Genomic DNA, 19,336 nt, shown 5'->3' with positions numbered 1-19,336 from the left:
TGTAGACCAGGCTGGCCTCAAACTCAGAAATCTCCCTGTCTCTGCCTCCCAAGTGCTGGGATTAAAGGCGTGCACCACCACTGCCCAGCTATTGTTTTCTTTATAAAGTACCAGGTGATATTACTTTTTGGTGGGTTTTCCAATAATTCATTAAATAATTTATCAGCCTGTCTCACTAGTCTTTTTGCCAACCACTCTCTCATTAGGCTTGGAGACCTCGACTCTCACCCTTGGCTCTTTGGCCTTTAGGGTGTAAATTTCAGCCACCCTGGCTCCTTTACTGCACTCTGTCCGCTCTTTCTCATTCCCTTTTGGGTCAGAGTTGACTTCGAGGCATCACAAGAAAAGCCAGTGCCTGCTGAATAAGTTTAGAGCTTCTCCTCTTGGCTTTTTGGTGTACTCTGTGCTTCTGCCCATTCTTATTTCCTTTCTGATCAGAGGTGACTTCAAGGTGTCAGTTTTGACTTCAAGGCCAGAGGTTCTTAGACTAGGAGCATATGCAAATATTTACTGCCTGGTAAATAGCCCATAATTTAAGGTACAGCTGCTATATGATGTTAAGGAGCTACTAAACGGCTGCTCTGAATTCTACCGCCTGGTAAATGGCCTGCAACTTAAACCGTGGCTGCTAGATGGTGCCAAGCGGCTGCTAAACTCCAGCTGGAGTCCATCTGTCGGCTATGCCAACTGTCAAGATTCGGGCCATAATGCATAGCGGAAACAAAATTCCTCAAAATTCGGTGGAAAGTTTCTAGTACTTTTATTTATTCATAAATGGCAAAAAACAAATAAATGGTAAAATGGGCCCTCATTCATTTGTTTACACAAATACTCTCCCACTAACCTTTCCAGTCTGGCAGGAGTATCCCTAGCTCCTTGCGGGACGACATGCAAGCTCCGTGGAGCTGAGCTGAGCTGTGCCATGCAGGCTCCTGGCATCCTAGCAGCAGATGCCCGTGTCAGCACAGGGTCCATGCAGACCACCTCTCCACACGAAGTATTTCCACTGGGCTCTCGGGAGATGAGCAATCCTGCCATGCTAGACCGGAGTTTCCAAGCTAAACTCAGCCAATCACAACTAGGGTGCTCCACACATTTCATGCAGTTCTTTAACACTGCACACACACACACACACACACATGCACTCACGCATGCACGCACACACGCACACGCACACACCCTCTATGGCCTGGTTATCTAATTATCTAGGGCTGCAGGCTGATCCATGGCATTGCCTGGCCTCGGGCTCAGGGCGATGGGTAGTTTTTTTTTTTTTTTCAAACTTGTCCATTCTCTTAGGCTTGGTTTTCATAACTATCTGTAGCCGTGAGAAGCTCAGCCATGGTGGGCCCCAGGCTGGTAATTTCCACAGCTTTGGGGAAAAATGCCCTCCTTACACTCATTAAATAGACATTGTTTTAAATCTTATCCCTTATAAGTCTAGTTTCTAGGATAAGAATTACATAAAATATTATCCCAATTTAGAAGTATCTTTAGAAGCCTGGTTTCCTGGGCTGGTTCATACCACATGTTGTTGTTTAAAATGACTCCAGCCCTGAGTTGCCAGTTTAAAGCTAACTTTCTGTTACCAACGTTACAAAGTTTTAATCATACCCAATGACTTATAAGCCAATACTCTATAACCAAGACATGCAGAGCATATTTATACCTTTAAGACCAGTCAGAAAGCAAATGAAGTGGCTACACGAATCTTATAAATTTTGATCAATCAAATAATTTTTACCTTTTCTAGCTATAATTTTAAGAGAAAAAGCACTTTGTCATTTGCTGAACCCAATAATCACAATTGCAGAGATTTTTCTAGGAAAAAACAACTGTCAGCTTACTTGCCTTAGAACTAAGAACCTGCTGATGCCTGCCTCTTAAAAGCAGCTCTTTAGCAGGGACTGTCCTGCTGTTCTTGCCTCCTGGCTAAGGGTGCAGGGCAACTTAAATCAGCCTCCGCTGTGCAAACTGAGACTGAATCAAGAGATGGATAGCGAGCAGATAAAGTTTTAACCATTTTTTTCTTTTCAACATGAAACATAGAACAACAGTCATTCAGACAACGAGACAAAAACAGGCACACATTGACACGTGGACAGATTGGTGCACCAAGGACAGACAATACAGAGAGGGTAGAGAACTTGATATAAGCAGAACCTAGGTTGTCTCCTGTAGGGCCAGAGAGGGAAGCAGGCCATCTCCTGATTTCCTTCTGTCCCTAGGAGAGCTCTGAAATCCATTTTCCTTCTCTCTTAATTTCTCTCTCTCATGTCATTTGTATATCTAGCATCTTTCCTTTCTTTCCTTTTCTTCTCTTTTCTTTCCTTTTCTTTTCTTCTCTTCTCAGCCCTATTCCTCTCGCCTGATACAGTTCTTGACTGTGAACAAATCACTTTAACAAAATAAAAAAACGCAAGCAAGTCATGTATTTTAACCTTTATCCCTTGCACCTTTTTTTTTATTTTCTTTATTTACATGTAAATTTCTCCATTCCCAGTTTCCTCTCCAAAAAACAAAGAAACAAACAAAAATAACCAAAACAAACCCCTGTTGCCTCCCACTTCCCCATGCCTGCCACCCTGCCCTCTCCCACTTTCTGGCCCTGGCATTCCCCTACACTGGGGCACAGAACTTTCACAGGGCTGAGCTCCTCTCCTCCTATTGATGATTGAATTTGCAATCCTCTACTATACACATGCTGCCTGAACAATCAGACCCCTCCATGTGCAGTCTTTGGTTGGTGGTTGAGACCCTGGGAGCTCTGAGGGTACTACTTAGTTCATATTGTTGTTCATCCTAAGGGGCTGCAAACCCCTCAGCTCCATTGGTCCTTTCTCCAACTCCTTCACTGGGGATCCTGTACTCAGTTCGATGGATGGCTGTGAGCCTCTACATCTGTGTTAGTCAGGTACTGTCAGAGCCTCTCAGGAGATAGCTATATTTAGGCTGGCTTGCCCTTCCTTCAGTCCCTGCTCCATAGTTAATCTCTGCAACTCCTTCCGTGTATCCCTTGTACCTTTAAAGCCCTTTTCAAAACTTCCACAAATAATTCTTGGCTACTCAATGCCTGTCCCATGATCACTGCAAACTCACCAGGATCCCTAGTCAAGGTGGCAGGCTCCTTCGCAAGACGTCTTCCATACAAAATTCATCGGCTGACCTAAAACACTGCAGTGATCTTCACTGGTTCCCTTATATTCGAGCTCCACTGCTGGGTGCCAGCTGCCCTGACCTGCAGGACTTAAACAATGGAGTTCTCGAGAAGAGGGAACTGCAACGACAAATTTGGGAACAGGAGGGAGACAACACAAAAAATTCTGATCAAGTCTCAATTTACTCCAGGGAAAGGGGCTTTTTAAAACTACAGACCACAAAGGTATTTGCCCAGGTACACAGACCAAACCAGTAATATTTCTTGGTTACACATCAGCATAAATGGAATGTTCACATTGAATGTCCGGATAAAATGTCCGGATAGGAGTATCCTAATTATGAAAAGTCTGGAAAGGAATGTAAGGACTCATTGTAAGGTGGCTGGGAAGCCCCCTATCATAAATGTGCTGAGTCAATTGTGGGAATGGAAGCAAGATAGTGGAAGAGACAAAAGAGTGTTAGTTAATAGATGATGGCCCAGAGACAAGATGGAGACTGAGATGCCAGGGGCTTTTGGGCCCCAATACTGGTATATCTAATTTAAAATAAAATAGCAGGTGATCATCAATCTAATTTGATCAGTTTGATCTAATTTGATGAAGTTTGAGTTACATAATTTCTAAAGTTTGGCTTTAGCTTTATAATCCCTTTTTGAGTTACAGAAACTATCAAGTCAAAGCAATGAATCTTCAGTTCTCTTTCACTTTCAATTTCCCCTTTTGCTTCTTTGTTTCACAGGGCAGGTTTTACTGCATAAATTTCAGAAGGCATTCTCTTGTAGCTGGGTAGGGACTCTAGCTTTGATGTTCTAAACATCTCCACCTTTCCTATAACCAGGCTGACTTTCAGAACTGAAATGGAATTAAGTTACTCTCAGGGTAACAATGCTCCCTTTATCTTATTACTCTAAGTAGGTCCATGTGGCCTCTGCCTACCTCTTCAGCTGTATCTTTATTTCTCATGATCCAATAGGAAGATTCCTGTAATTCATACACATAGGGCCTGCTTCTTTGATGATAATTAAAAGCTGTGAAATAATTTTGACATCTATTTGACAATCTTCTATTCAACTTTCCTCTCCCCAACAAATTTTCTTGATGTATGTAATTCGAAATAAAAATTATATGTATTTGAATTGTATGAAACTGTTTTTGGTACAGGTATACAATGGGAACTGTACGTAACAGTGATGCTGATTAACTTAGGTACTAACTCCACTGTGGTGAGAGTGTTTCTGTCTATGCTCTCAGCAATTTAGAGGATATAGTATAATTAGGAACTGTGTAGTCACTAGGCCATAAACTAGAACTCCAGGACATGTTAATTTTCTTTCTCAACTTTCAACACAAAATTTATCTTCCTGCCCCATGAGACCTTTAAGCCTGTCATTTGTTCTACCTTTACACCAGCAACTTGCTATAGATGTAGTCCCAGATGCATAGATAGTTACAGAGAAGCGGGAATAGATATCTGTTACATGTCATTTATGTGTTTTACTAAAAAAATTGTTTCACAACAACCCACTCTTCTAAGTGGTGATAGCCTAGAAATCTGTAGCTGAAATCATTAATCTTATTCTCTCCTCCTCTGGCACATAGTAATTTTTCTGAATATTGCTTGATACCTGTATACAAGCAATTGATTTAATCTCAATTTCTCTGCTTTACATAAAGTATGGGCTAACCAGAAAGCTCCAGCATAGGGTGACTCTTGACAGTCCCTTTTTAAAAAAGTGCACAGGTATTTTTTATTTAAATAGTAATTAAAATTATGTATACAAAGGTTAGTTCAGCAAGGTTTAATGGTATACACCAATTCCAAAATAGAATTAAATGATCCAGGTTTTGAATTAGAATCAGCAGAGAAAGAAGGAGAATGAGGGAGCCAGGTGAGGTAGGAAAACTCCATCCAGATAGGCTTCCTTCTGGTCCTCTGTGTGCCCCAGGACAAATCTCAGTCCGTAGAATAGAGTCCAGATCCCAGTCCAAAGAATTTCCCCCTGCCCCAGCCCAAACCAAACCAAACACCAAACCAAGCCAAACCAACCCAACCCAACCCAACCCAACCCAAGGTCACTACCAACTCCTGAGGAGAAAATAGGAGTGGATTAGTTCAGTTGTGGGGAGGTGTTTGGGTGGGGTAAAACAGGAAAGCAGTTCACAGGGCATGTGACAAGGGACCAAATACTGACAGGAAACACATGAAGAACTTTTCAGTGACTTAGGAATTCCTGATATCTTCAGGATTCATGGGAGCAACAGTAAGTATGCTCCACTGTGAATAGAGACTTGACCAGCTAATGACATGTCTGGCAGTTATTTTTTTCCACCTGTTAATCAAGCACTAGTTTAAAATTGGCTAATTTACGGCATCAAGTAAGATAAACTCAGGTTCTGTGGTAATGAAGAAACTCCATGAAATGTTCCCCCAGTCTTTAATATTTTCTTCAAATGACATGACTCTATCATGAAATAAAGATATCCCAACAACAGATGGTTCACTGTCCTTTACTTATGTATGATTGGGTTTGGACTGAAGAAGACTTTAGAATTATTTTACTATAAAATTTTCTGCTCAGTCCTATCATATTTGAATAGCAAAGAAGTGAATACTTAATGAGATACTAAAAGGGCAGATTGTAGATCTCAAATATCATACTTTATTGATTTGATGTTTGTTTACTATTTTATAGTGCTTGTACTGGCTGCTTTTGGGTGTCAACTTGACACAGCCTGGAGTTATTTACAGAGAAGAGAGCTTCAGTTGGGGAAGTGCCTCCATGAGGTTCAGCTGTGGGGTATTTTCTCAATTAGTGATCAAGGGGGTAGGGCTCCTTGTGGGTGGTGCCATCCCTGAGCTGGAAGTCTTGGGTTCTATAAGAGAGCAGGCTGAGCAAGCCAGGGAAGCAAGCCAGTAAGGAACATCCCTCCATGGTCTCTGCATCAGCTCCTGCTTCCTGACCTGCTTGAGTTCCAGTCCTGACTTCTTCTGGTGATCAACAACAATGTGGAAGTAAGCTAAATAAATAAATCCTTTCCTCCTCAACTTGCTTCTTGGTCATGATGTTTGTGCAGGAATAGAAACCCTGACTAAGACAGTGCCATATGAAGATATAAAAATGAGTTTAGAAATTCTAAGTGCCGGTGAAGGGACTCACACAGAATTTTGATTCAAAGCAGGGCTACTTGCCTTTGCAGCCTAGATCTACCACTTGCCAGCTGGTATCTTTGGTCTAATTAGGGAGATTCTTGTGTCTTAGTGCTCTAACCTATAAATTCAAGAATGAAAATATTACTTACTTAGCTTTTGATAGAATTGAATCAGTGCACATATAGAACCTGGAATATTATGTAATTATAAAAAATTTTGGAGGTTGTATAGAGGGACCTGTGGGTATTTGCAGGTATCAGGGTCCTGGTAGGAGCCTAGAAGCTGGCAATGGTGCACCCATGGGTGGCCAGAGTAGACAGGGCCATTAGTTGTAGGACGCAGCTAGATCTGGAGTGTCATGGAAAAGCTGTCAAGGGTAATCACCACCTCTGGAGGAGACCTCGAGTACCAAGTCAGCTGGTTATAAAATTAAATGTTTAAGAATTTAAAACAAAGTCTACATCAGATTGTCATCAGTCTTCCTGCCCTTAGAGTCTCATTTACTAGCCTGTGTGAGACTGTCATAGATTTCATCACATCAGCATTCTCACAGGAGTTTTAAGGCCTATTAATTGCTTTAATCCAGCTGCAAAGACAACCATTGCCTTGCATATCCATCATTTTTATGACCATCACCAAAAATGTTTATTGAGTACTTATTAAAACAGGGAACTATAACAGTGAAAGGAGTAATGCTCATCTGCAATAGTGAACTTCTGGTCATATTCTTTGTGTGGCTCCTCCTGGGGGCTTAAGAACATGGGAACTGGTAGTTTGTGGGGAAAATCAACTTGGTTTGAGGTATTTTACATAGCAATCATAAAAGGAACAATCAAAAATTAAGGGAGATATTGCTTAAGTTATTTTGAAAAATCATCAAGGTAAATACTGTACAGAACTACACTGACTATATGAAACATCCAGCACAGGCTGGAGAGATGGCTCAGCAGTTACGAGCAGTTAAGACTGCTCTTCCAGAGGTCCTGAGTTAAGTTCCCAGCACATGGTGGCTTACAACCATCTGTAATGGGATTTGAAAACATTACCTACTTAGCTTTTGATAGAATTGAGTCAATGCACATATAGAACCTGGAATATTATGTAATTATAAAAAAATTTGGAGGTTGTACAGAGGGACCTGTGGGTGGTTGCAGGTAGCAGGGTCCTGGTGGGAGCCTAGAAATTGGCAATGGTGCACCCATGGGTGGCCAGAGTACACAGGGTGCTACCTTCTGGTGTCTGAAGAGAGCAATGGCATACTCATATAGAAAAGATAAATAAATCTTAAAAAAAAATACAGCACAGAATCTGAAGTAATAAAAACTCCAGTTCTAAATCCCATTATCTGTGTTGATTAAGGTACTGGAGATGATAACTCCTAAATGTATCCTGGAACATACACTTTTTGAAATAGAGAACTGAAATGTCACTGACTTTATTTTCCTCATGGTCACTGAGTGTAGCATTACCTTTGTTGTTTTTTATAAGGTATTTAGGATGCCTTCCTGTAATTCACAAGATAGGAGCAGAGAGTTTCCTCATTGCTGCCTTCATTTCCTTGTTCCCGAACGTGTAGATGACTGGATTCAGAAAAGGGGTGAGGACTGCATCAAAAATGGCAAGAAACTTGTCTAAGTGTGATGAAGGGAAGGGCCAGGTGTAGAAGAAGATTAATGGTTCAAAGAACAAAACCACCACAGTCACATGAGCTGACAAGGTAGAGAGGGCCTTGGATATGCCACCTGAAGAGTGTTTCCTAACAGTCACCAAAATGAAGATATAAGAAATGATCAGTATGAAGAAGGAACCCACAGAGATGAGTCCACTGTTGGCTGTGACCATAAACACCAATTTATTGGTCTCTGAGCAAGGAAGTTTAATAAGCTGAGGAAGATCACAGTAAAAGCTGTCCAATATATTAGGTCCACAGAAGGGCAAATCTACAACAAAAGCCAACTGGGCCACTGAGTGAATAAGTCCAAGGATCCAGGATACTGCCAAAATTAAAATGCATATTTGTGGTCTCATGATGGTCAAGTAGTGAAGAGGTTTGCATATGGCTATGTACCTATCAAAGGCCATGGCTATGAGAGACACCATTCTTGTGCCACTAATAGCATGAATAAGGAGATCTGAGTCATACAACCTCTGAATGAGATGGATTTGTGCTTTCTAAAAAGGTCATAAATCATCTTAGGTGCTGTAATAGAGCAACCTCCCAGGTCAGGAAATGAGAGACTGGCCAGCAGGAAGTACATGGGGATTGGAGTGAGCAGTCACAGAGAACACAATGAGGAAGTTTCTCCACAGACTTGTCATGTAGAATATGGAAGAGGAAGAGAAGCAACTGGATTCCCCATCTATTGGAGAGTCTGAAAAACACAAACTCAGACACAACAGCGTGATTGTCTTTATCCATTGTTGTGGAGATCAGAGTTATATCCAAGAAAACCTGAAGAAAGCTTACGAATGAAAAAGGAAGCTTTGTGTGGAGTTAGTAACTGTATCAGTTTCAAACTGTAACACATTCCTACATAAAGCCAATACACTTCAGCATAACTTCTATGTGCATTTGTAGAAATTTGTCAGTTACTCAATGCCATGAACCACTGCATATCATTTCCTATATTCCCTAACATCTTCCAAATAAAGATTTATTTATTTATTATATGTAAGTACACTGTAGCTATCTTCAGACAGCCCAGAAGAGGGCACCAGATCTCATTATGAATGGTTGTGAGCCAGCATGTAGCTGCTGGGAATTGAACTCAGGACCTTTGGAAGAACAGTCAGTGCTTTTAACTACTGAGTCATCTCTCCAGCCCAACATCATCCAAATAAAAATTGGGAAATATTTATGAATAAGTATTAGAAAGTAACGCCTGGAAATAACACACATTGAATAAAGGAAATTGGAAGATGCCCCTCTCCCCAATTTCTCTCCCAGTAGTTGCTCCTATCCATGGCATCTCCCACATTTCATGAACTTTCTGGTGATCTTTTTTTCTTTCTCCTTTGATTGCTCCAATTAGCAATCTGGTAGAGTACTATTACTCTGATTAACATGTATCATAGTTAATCTTTTATCAAACCACATTCACTTTGTCCATATAAATGGAGAAGATAATGTAGAAACTATAATGGTATTCCACTTTTTGCCAGTCCAGGGAGAACAAAGGGTTAGAAGCCTAGGTTGTAGAAGTGTCATAGTAGGAGCAATGTCAGAAATGCTACTTAAGATGAAGATATAAAGTATGGATTATGTGAATAAAGCATATAAAATTTGATTTTTGTTTTAAGTTTATAAAAATGTCTACAAGATTGACGTTTGTAGATCACTTTCATACTGTTCTTTATTTTCATACTTCAATGCATGGTAGAAAGTATGCTGGATTTGGAGTCAGAAAATGTAATCAGGACCCAAGTCCAGATCTTTGGAGACTCAAGGAAGGATTCTTTTTTTCTATCCTTTTCACACTTCACTCACTGCCTGCCTTTCTTTGTCTGTAAAAGTTACAGGGCTGAGTGCAGATGAGAAATAATCATTCCAAGTCTAACATTTTGGCTATTTTGTAATATAAAGTGCTCTTAAGTATTCTATTTTAGTACATGTAATGTAAATAATAGTAAAAATGTACCTTGTAGCCAGGCAGTGGTAGCACACGCCTTTAATCCCAGCACTTGGGAGGCAGAGGCAGGCAGATTTCTGAGTTCAAGGGCCGCCTGGTCTACAGAGCGAGTTCTAGGACAGCCAGGGATACACAGAGAAACCCTGTCTCAAAAAACATACAACAACAACACCACCACAAAATTTACCTTGTAAGATCACCAAGCAAGTAATGCGCTCTTAAAACTTTTGTGAAATTAAAAAAAAAAAAAAAAAAAAAAAAGATACTCATGAGTCAGACTAATGAGGGTTGCTGTCTGATGGAAATCAGAACCTGTGCTGGAGATCAAAAGGTTCTTCTCTGTTCCAATCTATTTGGTGTTCTGTAGGCTTTTTGTACATTTATGGCCATCTTTTTCTTTAGGTTAGGGAAGTTTTCTATCATTTTATGGAAGATGTTTTCTGGCCCTTTGTATTGGGAATCTTCTCTTTTGCTTTTGTTCATATTATTCATAGGTTTGGTCTTTTCATTGTGTCCAGGATTTCCTAGATGTTTTGGATTAGGAGTATTTTACTTCTTGTATTTTCTTTGACTATTGTGTCAATGTCTTCTATGGTATCTTCTATGCCTGATATTCTCTCTCCTATCTCTTGTATTCTGTTAGAGATTCTTGCATCTGTGACTCCTGATCTCTCCTAGATTTTCCATCTCTAGGGTTGTCTACCTTTGTGATTTCTTTATTGTTTCTGTTTCCATTTTTAGATTCTGGATGGATGGTTTTCAGTTCTTTTTCCTGTTTGATATGTTTTCCTGTATTTCTTTAAGGGATTTATTCGTTTCCTCTTTAAGGGGTTCTACCTGTTTGTTTATCTGTGTTCTGTATTTCTTTAAGGGAGTTATTTATGTCCTCTTTAAAGTAGTCTATCATCTTTATGAGATGGGATTTCAACTTAGAACCTTGCTTTTCAGTTATGTTAGGTTATCCAGGGCTTGGAACTGGGTTCTGATGGTGCCAAGTGGTTTCTGTTGCTTAAGTTCTTGTGGTTTTTCTCTTCTAATCTGGTTATCTCTGCTGTTCACTGGCCTTGCTATCTCTGATGGGAGCCTGTTCCTCCTATGAGCCTATGAGCTTGTGAGCCTGTGAGCCCAGTTTTGATGGGGCACACATCTTTGATCTTCTCCCCGGGGCTTAGTTGCAGATCGGAAGGAAGATGGGGCATGTCCTCTGCACCCTGGGAAGCGGGTGGGGAGTACCTGTTAGGTCAGATATTGGGGTGGGGTGGGGGCTCTCACCTGTGAGCCTTGTTGTGATGGACCTCCTGGGAGTCAAGCCAAGCTGTCTCTGGGTGTGGGTGGAGGATGCTGAAGCCCATGATTTGCCCCAGGGCACAGTTGTGGACTGGAAGAAATGTGTTTTTGGCATGGTGGGAGGTCTTGTGTCCTATGGGGCAGCATGTGTGTGTGTGTGTGTGTGTGTGTGTGTTTATGTGTGTGTGTGTGTGTGTTTGTCCCTGTTAAGCTAGGCATCGGGGAGGGAGGAGGCTAGAGTACACAATCTGCCCTCGGGCACAGTTACAGACCAGAAGGAAGATGTGTCTAATGGGTGAAATGTCCAGAGTCCTGCAAACACTGATTCTTAAATAATCACATACACATACACACACATACACACATACATGCACACATGTGAGTACATACATACACATGAAATAAGTGTAAAAAAAGTATCTGCAATGGAAAAATGAGCATTACATGTTCAATAACTCCAGGATACAATCAGGAGGTCAAAGCTATGAATCTACAGACAGAAGGTCAATCTAAGATAAACACAGAGAAGGCATAAGGAATCTATTCAGTGAAATTATGGAAGAGATACCCCAAATATAGGGATATGGACATTCAAACACTAGAAATATGTAGAAGCCCAAGTAAATATAGTAACACAAGAAACTTCCCATGATATGTTATAGTCAAGATGCAAAAATGAAAGTAAAGAAACAATATTGAATAGTATCAATTAAGCTAATAATTATTAAATGTTAAAGAAATATCACCTTCCCTAGAAAGACAGAAATACCAGAAAAACACTAGACCTCACACCAGAGACCATCAAACCAAGGAAAGTGTGGGATGATGTATCTCAATCCCAAAAGTTATCTTTTTAAATTAATGGAAAAATAAGGACATTTCAAGAACAGCACAAGCTAAGGCAGTTCATGATGACCTAAAGGAATTCCATAGAGAGAATAAAGATAATCTGAAGCATGAGAACACAGGAAAGGCTAGGTTCCTAGAGAGGGATGTCAGCACCTGTGTCAGGAGGAAGGACTCTGTCCCTGTGCCCACTGTGCACCAGGCACTGATCTCTGTTCCTGCTCCACAGTTTCCTCTGTGATCCACAACCCATTGCCACAGTCTTTGTTTTAGAAACTGATTCTAGGGAAAGTTTGTGCTTCTAAGGTATCAGCCACCACATGTTAGAATCTTAGAATGTGAGAACATACACAGTCCTCATCTGCCTAAGACTAAGGCCAAGGTCTCCTCATGGAATCAAGTGCACAAAACAGCTCTAATTTTCATCCACTCTTTACTAAATAAGCACTGTGCCAAAATGCCCTGTCATCTAGGGACTTCTCTTCTAGGATGTAGCAGCATTCTGATTTTAATCTTAGACAATTCTGACAAAGTCACTTACAATGAATTCGTTCAGTTTGATATTTAAATACACATTAAACCTGTTTTTAAAAAAAAACTACTCACTGTTGCCACAAATAGCAGGCTTTTTGGCAAAGAACTCACATGTTTCACTAACATGAAATAACATTCATGTAAATCTGAACATTAGAGCCTTCTCACTCCTACAGAAGAAATATAGAGGAGGGGCAGAATTGGAAACCTCTATGGTAGATGGTTATCAAGAGGAATTACCTGATCCGATTTACAGAAAATCTTTGGTGGATTTACCAAGAGGCTCAATTCTGAGATGGAATCAGGACATTAAGGATAAAAGAGTAACTAAAAAGAAAAAAAAGGCATTGAAAAGTGAGATGAAATGACACAATGCAATGTTAGAAAGAACTGACATGAGACTGGCGATGCAGTTCACTGACAGAGTGCTTGCTTAACGCAAATGAGGTTCAATTCCTAATGCAGAGTGCTGAGGATTTACTATGCTGTCTAAATGAATGCCTAGCTTCTTAGAAATCCTGGGGTTAACTCCCAATGTGCTGTGCAATGTGCTGTGTGTCCAGTGTGATGTGCTATGTGTCCATTGTACTGTTCTCTGTGTATGTGTGTGTGTGTGTGTGTGAGTATTTGTGTGTATGAGTGTGTGTTTTTGTGTGTGTATGTACGTGTCTGTGCATGCATGTATGCATGTATGTATGCATGCTTGTGTCTGCAAAACAAAAAGCCAAATCCAAGAAAAAACAAATCAGACCAAAACAAGGAAAAAGGATCTTGGGAAATGGGGAATAGAATATAGATATGTTTCGCAACTAAGATTGATAGTTATGGCAAGTTAGAGACAAGCAGAAGAGTCAGGGCATTATGAAAAAGTGACAATCTTATTAGTATGCTATACATGCAACTTCTCTTTCAATATCGTTGCCTGGAGTTTAAGAAAGAAACCCACACTGGAGCATTTGGAGGATATTTCAGAGGGATTTTGAAGTATTTGGCTCTAAAAAGGAGTGCCAGCTCATCTATTTCCAAGTTCATAATGTTCTGATACTGTAGCTGAGGTTCAGGGGAGTGATTATGCAAGACATCAATGAAAGATACTGCTCGAAGCATTCAGCATTGTCCTTCTATTGTTTTTCCCATAGTTTCTTGAAAGGAGTGCTGTAGATCGTTTGGGAATCTGTGCCTGGCAGGTATGTTTCATATCAGTTGTATAACCTGAACTTGCAAAATAGTGTATCTGGGTGACACCTGGTTTGAATCACATGGTAACACAAGTAGTGAGATTATTTCCCTAAAGTTTGTGTTAACTGTAAAGATTAGAACACCCCCATAGAAGCAGGGGGAGGGAGATTGTGATAGTGTGTTTCTGGGAGGGAGGGAAACCAGGAAAGGGTATAGCATTTGAAATATAAATAAAGAAAATATCCAATAAAATAAAAGAAAAAAAAAAACTGCCACGCACATTCGTCTACTCCAGTCAAATCCGAAACATCGGGGGTAAAAGCCTGATTAAGGATAAGAGGCATTAAGGATCCAAAAGGAGTTCTGTACCTCCTGGATATTCAGACAGTCGCTGGTATCTCCTAACTCAGATGTGTTCCAGATTAGTTTTTCCAGTCATCAACATGCCCTCATAATTAGGCATAAAGGTACCCCAAGAAATGATTTGTAAAAGGCTAAGATTGGACATTGTTTCCTGGACAACACAATATTTCCAACCTATCCTTGTTTAATACCAAGCTGTCCATAGCTTGGAATCTCTCTCAAGAAATCGGCCTTGCCAGAGCTAGCAACAGAGGTCAAGCACATTCCTTAGGGCAATAGATAGTTTACAATAGTTAGAAATGTTTTACACACTAGAGAGTAATGAAGGACTTCCACTCAAGGACATTAGCTAGGAGTGTTATATGAAAAGCATAATGTATTTCTCATCTTATTTTAATAAGATTTAATTTCTATTTATTATTACTTTGTAATTATATTCTATTCTAATTTCTGTATTTTTTACATAGGTATAAGCAAGGTCTATAATAATATTATTTTGTATTTTATTGATAATATAGTATTTTTACTTTTTAGCTACAAAATATTCAAAGTATTCATATTGACCTACAAGTCACATTTTTTGTCAAAACAATGAATAGACAAAGAGAAGATGCAATATTTTTCATATACATATGTGCAATAGTAGTCTATATCATATGGTCTCAAAAATATGCAAGTGATTCTCACTAGGTGGCAGTCAACATATAGAAGAATGCAAATTGACCCATTCTTATCTCCTCATACAAAGCTCAAGTCCAAGTGGATCAAGGACCTCCACATAAAACCAGATAGACTGAAACTTATAGAAGAGAAAGTGGGGAAGAGCCTCAAACATATGGGCACAGGGGAAAAATTCCTGAACAGATCACCAATGACTTGTGCTGTAAGATCAAGAATTGACAAATGTGACCTCATAAAATTGCTAAGCTTCTGCAGGGCAAAGGACACTGTCAATAAGACAAAAAGACAACCAACAGATTGGGAAAAGATCTTTAACAATCCTACATCCGATAGAGGGCTAATATCCAATATATACAAAGAACAAAAGAATTTGGACTCCGGAGAACCAAATAATCCTATTAAAAAATGTGGTACAGAGCTAAACAAAGAATTTTCAACTGAGGAATACCGAATGGCTGAGAAACACCTAAAGAAATGTTCAATATCCTTAGTCATCAGGGAAATGCAAATCAAAACAACCCTGAGATTCCACCTCACACCAGTCAGAATGGCTAAGATCAAAAACGCAGATGGCAGCAGATGCTGGCGAGGTTGTGGAGAAAGAGAAACACTTCTCCATTGCTGGTGGAAATGCAAGCTGGTACAACCACTCTGGAAATCAGTTTGGTGGTTCCTCAGAAAATTGGACATAGTATTACCTGAGGACCATGCTATACCACTCCTGGGCATGTACCTAGAAGATGCTCCAACATGTAATAAGGACACATGCTCCACTATGTTCATAGCAGCCTTATTTATAATAGCCAAGAGCTGTAAAGAATGCAGATGTCCTTCAACAGAGGAATAGGTAGAGAAAATGTTACATTTACACAATGGAGTACTACTCAGCTATTAAAAATAACGACTTCATGAAATTCGCAGGCATACGGATGGAACTTGAAAATGTCATCCTGAGTGAGGTAACTCAATCACAAAAGAACACACATGGTATGTACTCACTGATAAATGAATATTAGCCCAAAAGTTTGGACTACCCAAGATACGATTCACAGACCACATGAAGGTCAAGAAGAAGAAAGACCAAATCGTGGGTGCTTTGGTCCTTCTTAGAAGGAGAACAAAGTACTCACAAGAACAAATATGGAGATAAAGTGTAGAGCAGAGACTAAAGGAAAAGCCACACAGAGATTGTCCCACCTGGCGATTCATCCCATATGCAATTACCAAACCCAGACACTATTGTGGATGCCAAGAAGTACTTGCTTAGAGAAGCCTGATATGGTTGTATCCCGAGAGTCTCTGCCAGAACATAACAAATACAGAGATGGATGTAAGCAGCCAACCATTGGACTGAACGTGGGGTCCATAATAGAGGACTTAGAGAAGGGACTGAAGGAGTTGAAGGGGTTTGCAACCCCATGGCAAGAACAACAATATCAACCAACCAGACCTCCCAGACCTCCCAGGGACTAAGTCATCAACAAAAGTGTACACATGGCTCCAGCTGCATATGTAGCAGAGGATGGCCTTGTCATGCACCAATGGAGGAGAGGTCCTTGGTTCTATGAAGGCTTGATAGATGCCCCAGTGTAGGGGAATTGAGGGTGGGGAGGTGGGAGTGGATGGGTGGGTGGAGGAACACCTTCATAGAAGCAGGGGGAGGGGGACTGGAGAGATGGCTCAGCAGTTAAGAGCGCTGACTGCTCTTCCAAAGGTCCTGAGTTCAAATCCCAGCAACCACATGGTAGTTCACAACCATCTGTAATGATATCTGATGCCCTCCTCTACTGTGTCTGAAGACAGCTACAATGTACTCATATAAATAAAATAAATCTTTAAAAAAAAAAAAGAAGCAGGGGGAGGGAGGATGTGATAGAGTGTTTTCAGGAGGGAGGGAAACTGGAAAAGGGGATAACATTTGAAATGTAAATAAAGAAAATATACAATAAAAATGTACTGTCTAAAATTATTAGATTTTTTCCTGTTTTTCTCTATAATTGACCATAAAGCTTACTTTTCAATTATAACTACATGTAAAACTGTTAGAAATAGTCAAATCTGCATGTCAGTGAACTAATTCAGATGATGAAAGTCTTGAATTTTTTAATTTATCCAGCTAAAAATCTTTATTTTGTATCTTTATGTTGCTGTACAGATACTGAGCAATTCACAAGGCTTGAATCGAGGTTGTTGCGCAGTTTAGAAGAGCTACCTCTGTCTCTGTGGACAAGTGTCAAAGAGAAACTTCTAACATTTGAGATGATAGCAAGGCATGTTCAGAGTGTGAGGTTCCAGAAGTTGCCATCTCTTTTATAAAAGACACGCCATCTGATGTAAACCATATTTTAGGATGAATTTACTGCTTTTTAATACTTTCAGAATTCAAAAGTTCTTTAGCAAAAACCAATCAGATCTGCAGAGAATACTTGATGAGTTACTTCACAATAGCTATTTTAAACACTAAGTTGAAGAGACTTTTGAAACTGTTTTTTAGCACTAAAGATATTTAATTAAAATATATTTAATTAAACTACAGTTATATCATTAATTTCTTCTCATATCACTCTCATGTCTGACAACTCTTCCCTATCACATTCAAGGCTTCATCTTCTTTTACTATTTTCACATAGTCATATACATTTTACACACACATACAGATATATGTATGTATGTATGTATATATATGTATGTATATCTATACACATATATCTCTATATATGTATCTATACATACCATATAGCATGTAAATACCATCTGCTGGGTCCATCCAGTTTTGCTTGCATGTATATGTTTCTACCGAAGAGCATGCAGAACAGGATAAAAAATGTTTTATTCTCAAGAATGTTCTAGTTTAAGTTGAATCTCTTAAACTGCCAATGAAAGAATTTTTGAAATGTAAAGCCCTAAAAAATAGTCTTCTCATTGCAACATTCATCTCATTATTTCTAAGTGTGTAGATGACAGGATTCATAACAGGAGTGATAATGACATCAAAAATTGCTAAAAATTTATCTATGGGTAAAGTCGGGAAAGGCCACACATAGACAATAATGCAAGGACCAAAGAAGAAAATCACCACAGTGATGTGAGCCGAGAGAGTGGAGAGGGCTTTGGAGGAAGCACCTGAGTGGTGTTTACGAACTGTGACCAGGATGAAGATGTAAGACAAAATCAGGATGAAGAAGGTGGCCATGGAGATGAAACCACTATTGGCAGTGACCAGGAACTCCAGTCTGTATGTGTCTGTACACGCAAGTTTGATGAACCGAGGAAAATCACAATAAAAGCTGTCCATTTTATTAGCTCCACAGAAGGGTAAATTTACAACAAAAGCCAATTGGGCCACAGAATGGATAAGGCCAATGGTCCAAGCGAGAGCCAAAAGAACAATGCACACTCTGAGACTCATGATGGTCAGGTAGTGGAGGGGCTTACAGATAGCGATGTACCTGTCATAGGCCATGACTATGAGCAACACCATCTCTGTTCCCCCAACAGTGTGAATGAAGAACATCTGAGTGATGCACCCGTTCAGGGAGATGACTTTGTGCTTTCTGAAGAGGTCATAAATCATCTTTGGAGTAGCGATGCTGGACACACCTGTATCAATGAAGGAGAGGTTTGCTAGCAGGAAGTACATGGGGGAGTGCAGGTGGTGGTCTGAGATGATTGTGAGCACAATGAGCAGGTTTCCCAGCATGCTTGCCACATAAAATACTGTGAAGAACAGAAAAAGGAGAATCTGAATTCTCCATGAATTTGTGAGGCCTAGCAACAAAAATTCTGATACCACTGAGTGATTTCCTCCATCCATCAACTTGTGCAAGCTTGACCATGAGTTTACTATTACCTGAAGGGAATAAGAGGGAAAAATTAATTTTTATGCAGAAGGGTTTTCTTGGTTGTCAAATAATGAGCCAAATACAAAAAACTAAAAACAACGTGCTGTTTTACCGTGAGATTATACAGAATCACAGAGAGATGAGGTACAGAATTTTTCTATGCTTACATATTTAGGGTCACTTGGTCATTTAAACCTAATTTTACTATGGTAGTTTAAAACCAAGAGAGAACAATAGAGGCAAAGCATTTGAGCTTCTACGGTGAGTCAAACAAGCTGTACAGGCTCTTGTCCTCACCAACATGAGAAATTAGTGCTTTCAGCCTTTATGCCTTGCTTCCTTACTTTGTTCAGGAATTTATTTTGTTTAAATTGCTGATGTATCTTGTTTTCCTAGTTTCTCAGTATTCTCATAAATTAAAAGGATAATTTTAAAAGTATTAAAAATCTTTGCTCAGTTTAACTAGTGCTTTTTCATTAATTAAATTTGTTCTTAGATAATTTTATACATGTGTACAATGCATACTGACAACTCTCAACCCCATTCCTTACCATATTCCATCCATCCCATTCACATACCCAGCAGATTATTATTATTGCTATTATTACTATTATTACTATTATTATTATTATTATTATTATTATTATTATTATTATTATTATTATT

General features: G+C 39.6%; 1 protein-coding gene and 1 pseudogene across 1 annotated transcript; both read right to left on the bottom strand.

The window, feature by feature from the left end:
• Window positions 1-7,801: 7,801 nt before the first annotated feature.
• On the bottom strand, window positions 7,802-8,728 carry LOC116092315 (annotated as a pseudogene).
• An 8,863-nt stretch (window positions 8,729-17,591) lies between these two features.
• LOC116092314 (olfactory receptor 4F3/4F16/4F29-like) lies at window positions 17,592-18,688 on the bottom strand. The gene has a single exon (XM_031373627.1). It carries the CDS (start codon window positions 18,640-18,642, stop codon window positions 17,680-17,682), a length of 963 nt encoding a protein of 320 aa, XP_031229487.1. The 5' UTR covers window positions 18,643-18,688; the 3' UTR covers window positions 17,592-17,679.
• Between the last annotated feature and the right edge of the window lie 648 nt (window positions 18,689-19,336).

The sequence above is a fragment of the Mastomys coucha genome, unplaced genomic scaffold (assembly GCF_008632895.1).
Source record: "Mastomys coucha isolate ucsf_1 unplaced genomic scaffold, UCSF_Mcou_1 pScaffold15, whole genome shotgun sequence".
NCBI classification, from domain to species: domain Eukaryota; kingdom Metazoa; phylum Chordata; class Mammalia; order Rodentia; family Muridae; genus Mastomys; species Mastomys coucha.
Note: the sequence above shows the minus strand (reverse complement) of the source record. Positions and strands in the feature narration are given on the sequence as shown.

What these genes read in the sequence shown, in the direction of transcription:
- LOC116092314 (XM_031373627.1), bottom strand. Translation starts at nt 18,642, where the DNA reads ATGGATGGAGGAAATCACTCAGTGGTATCAGAATTTTTGTTGCTAGGC.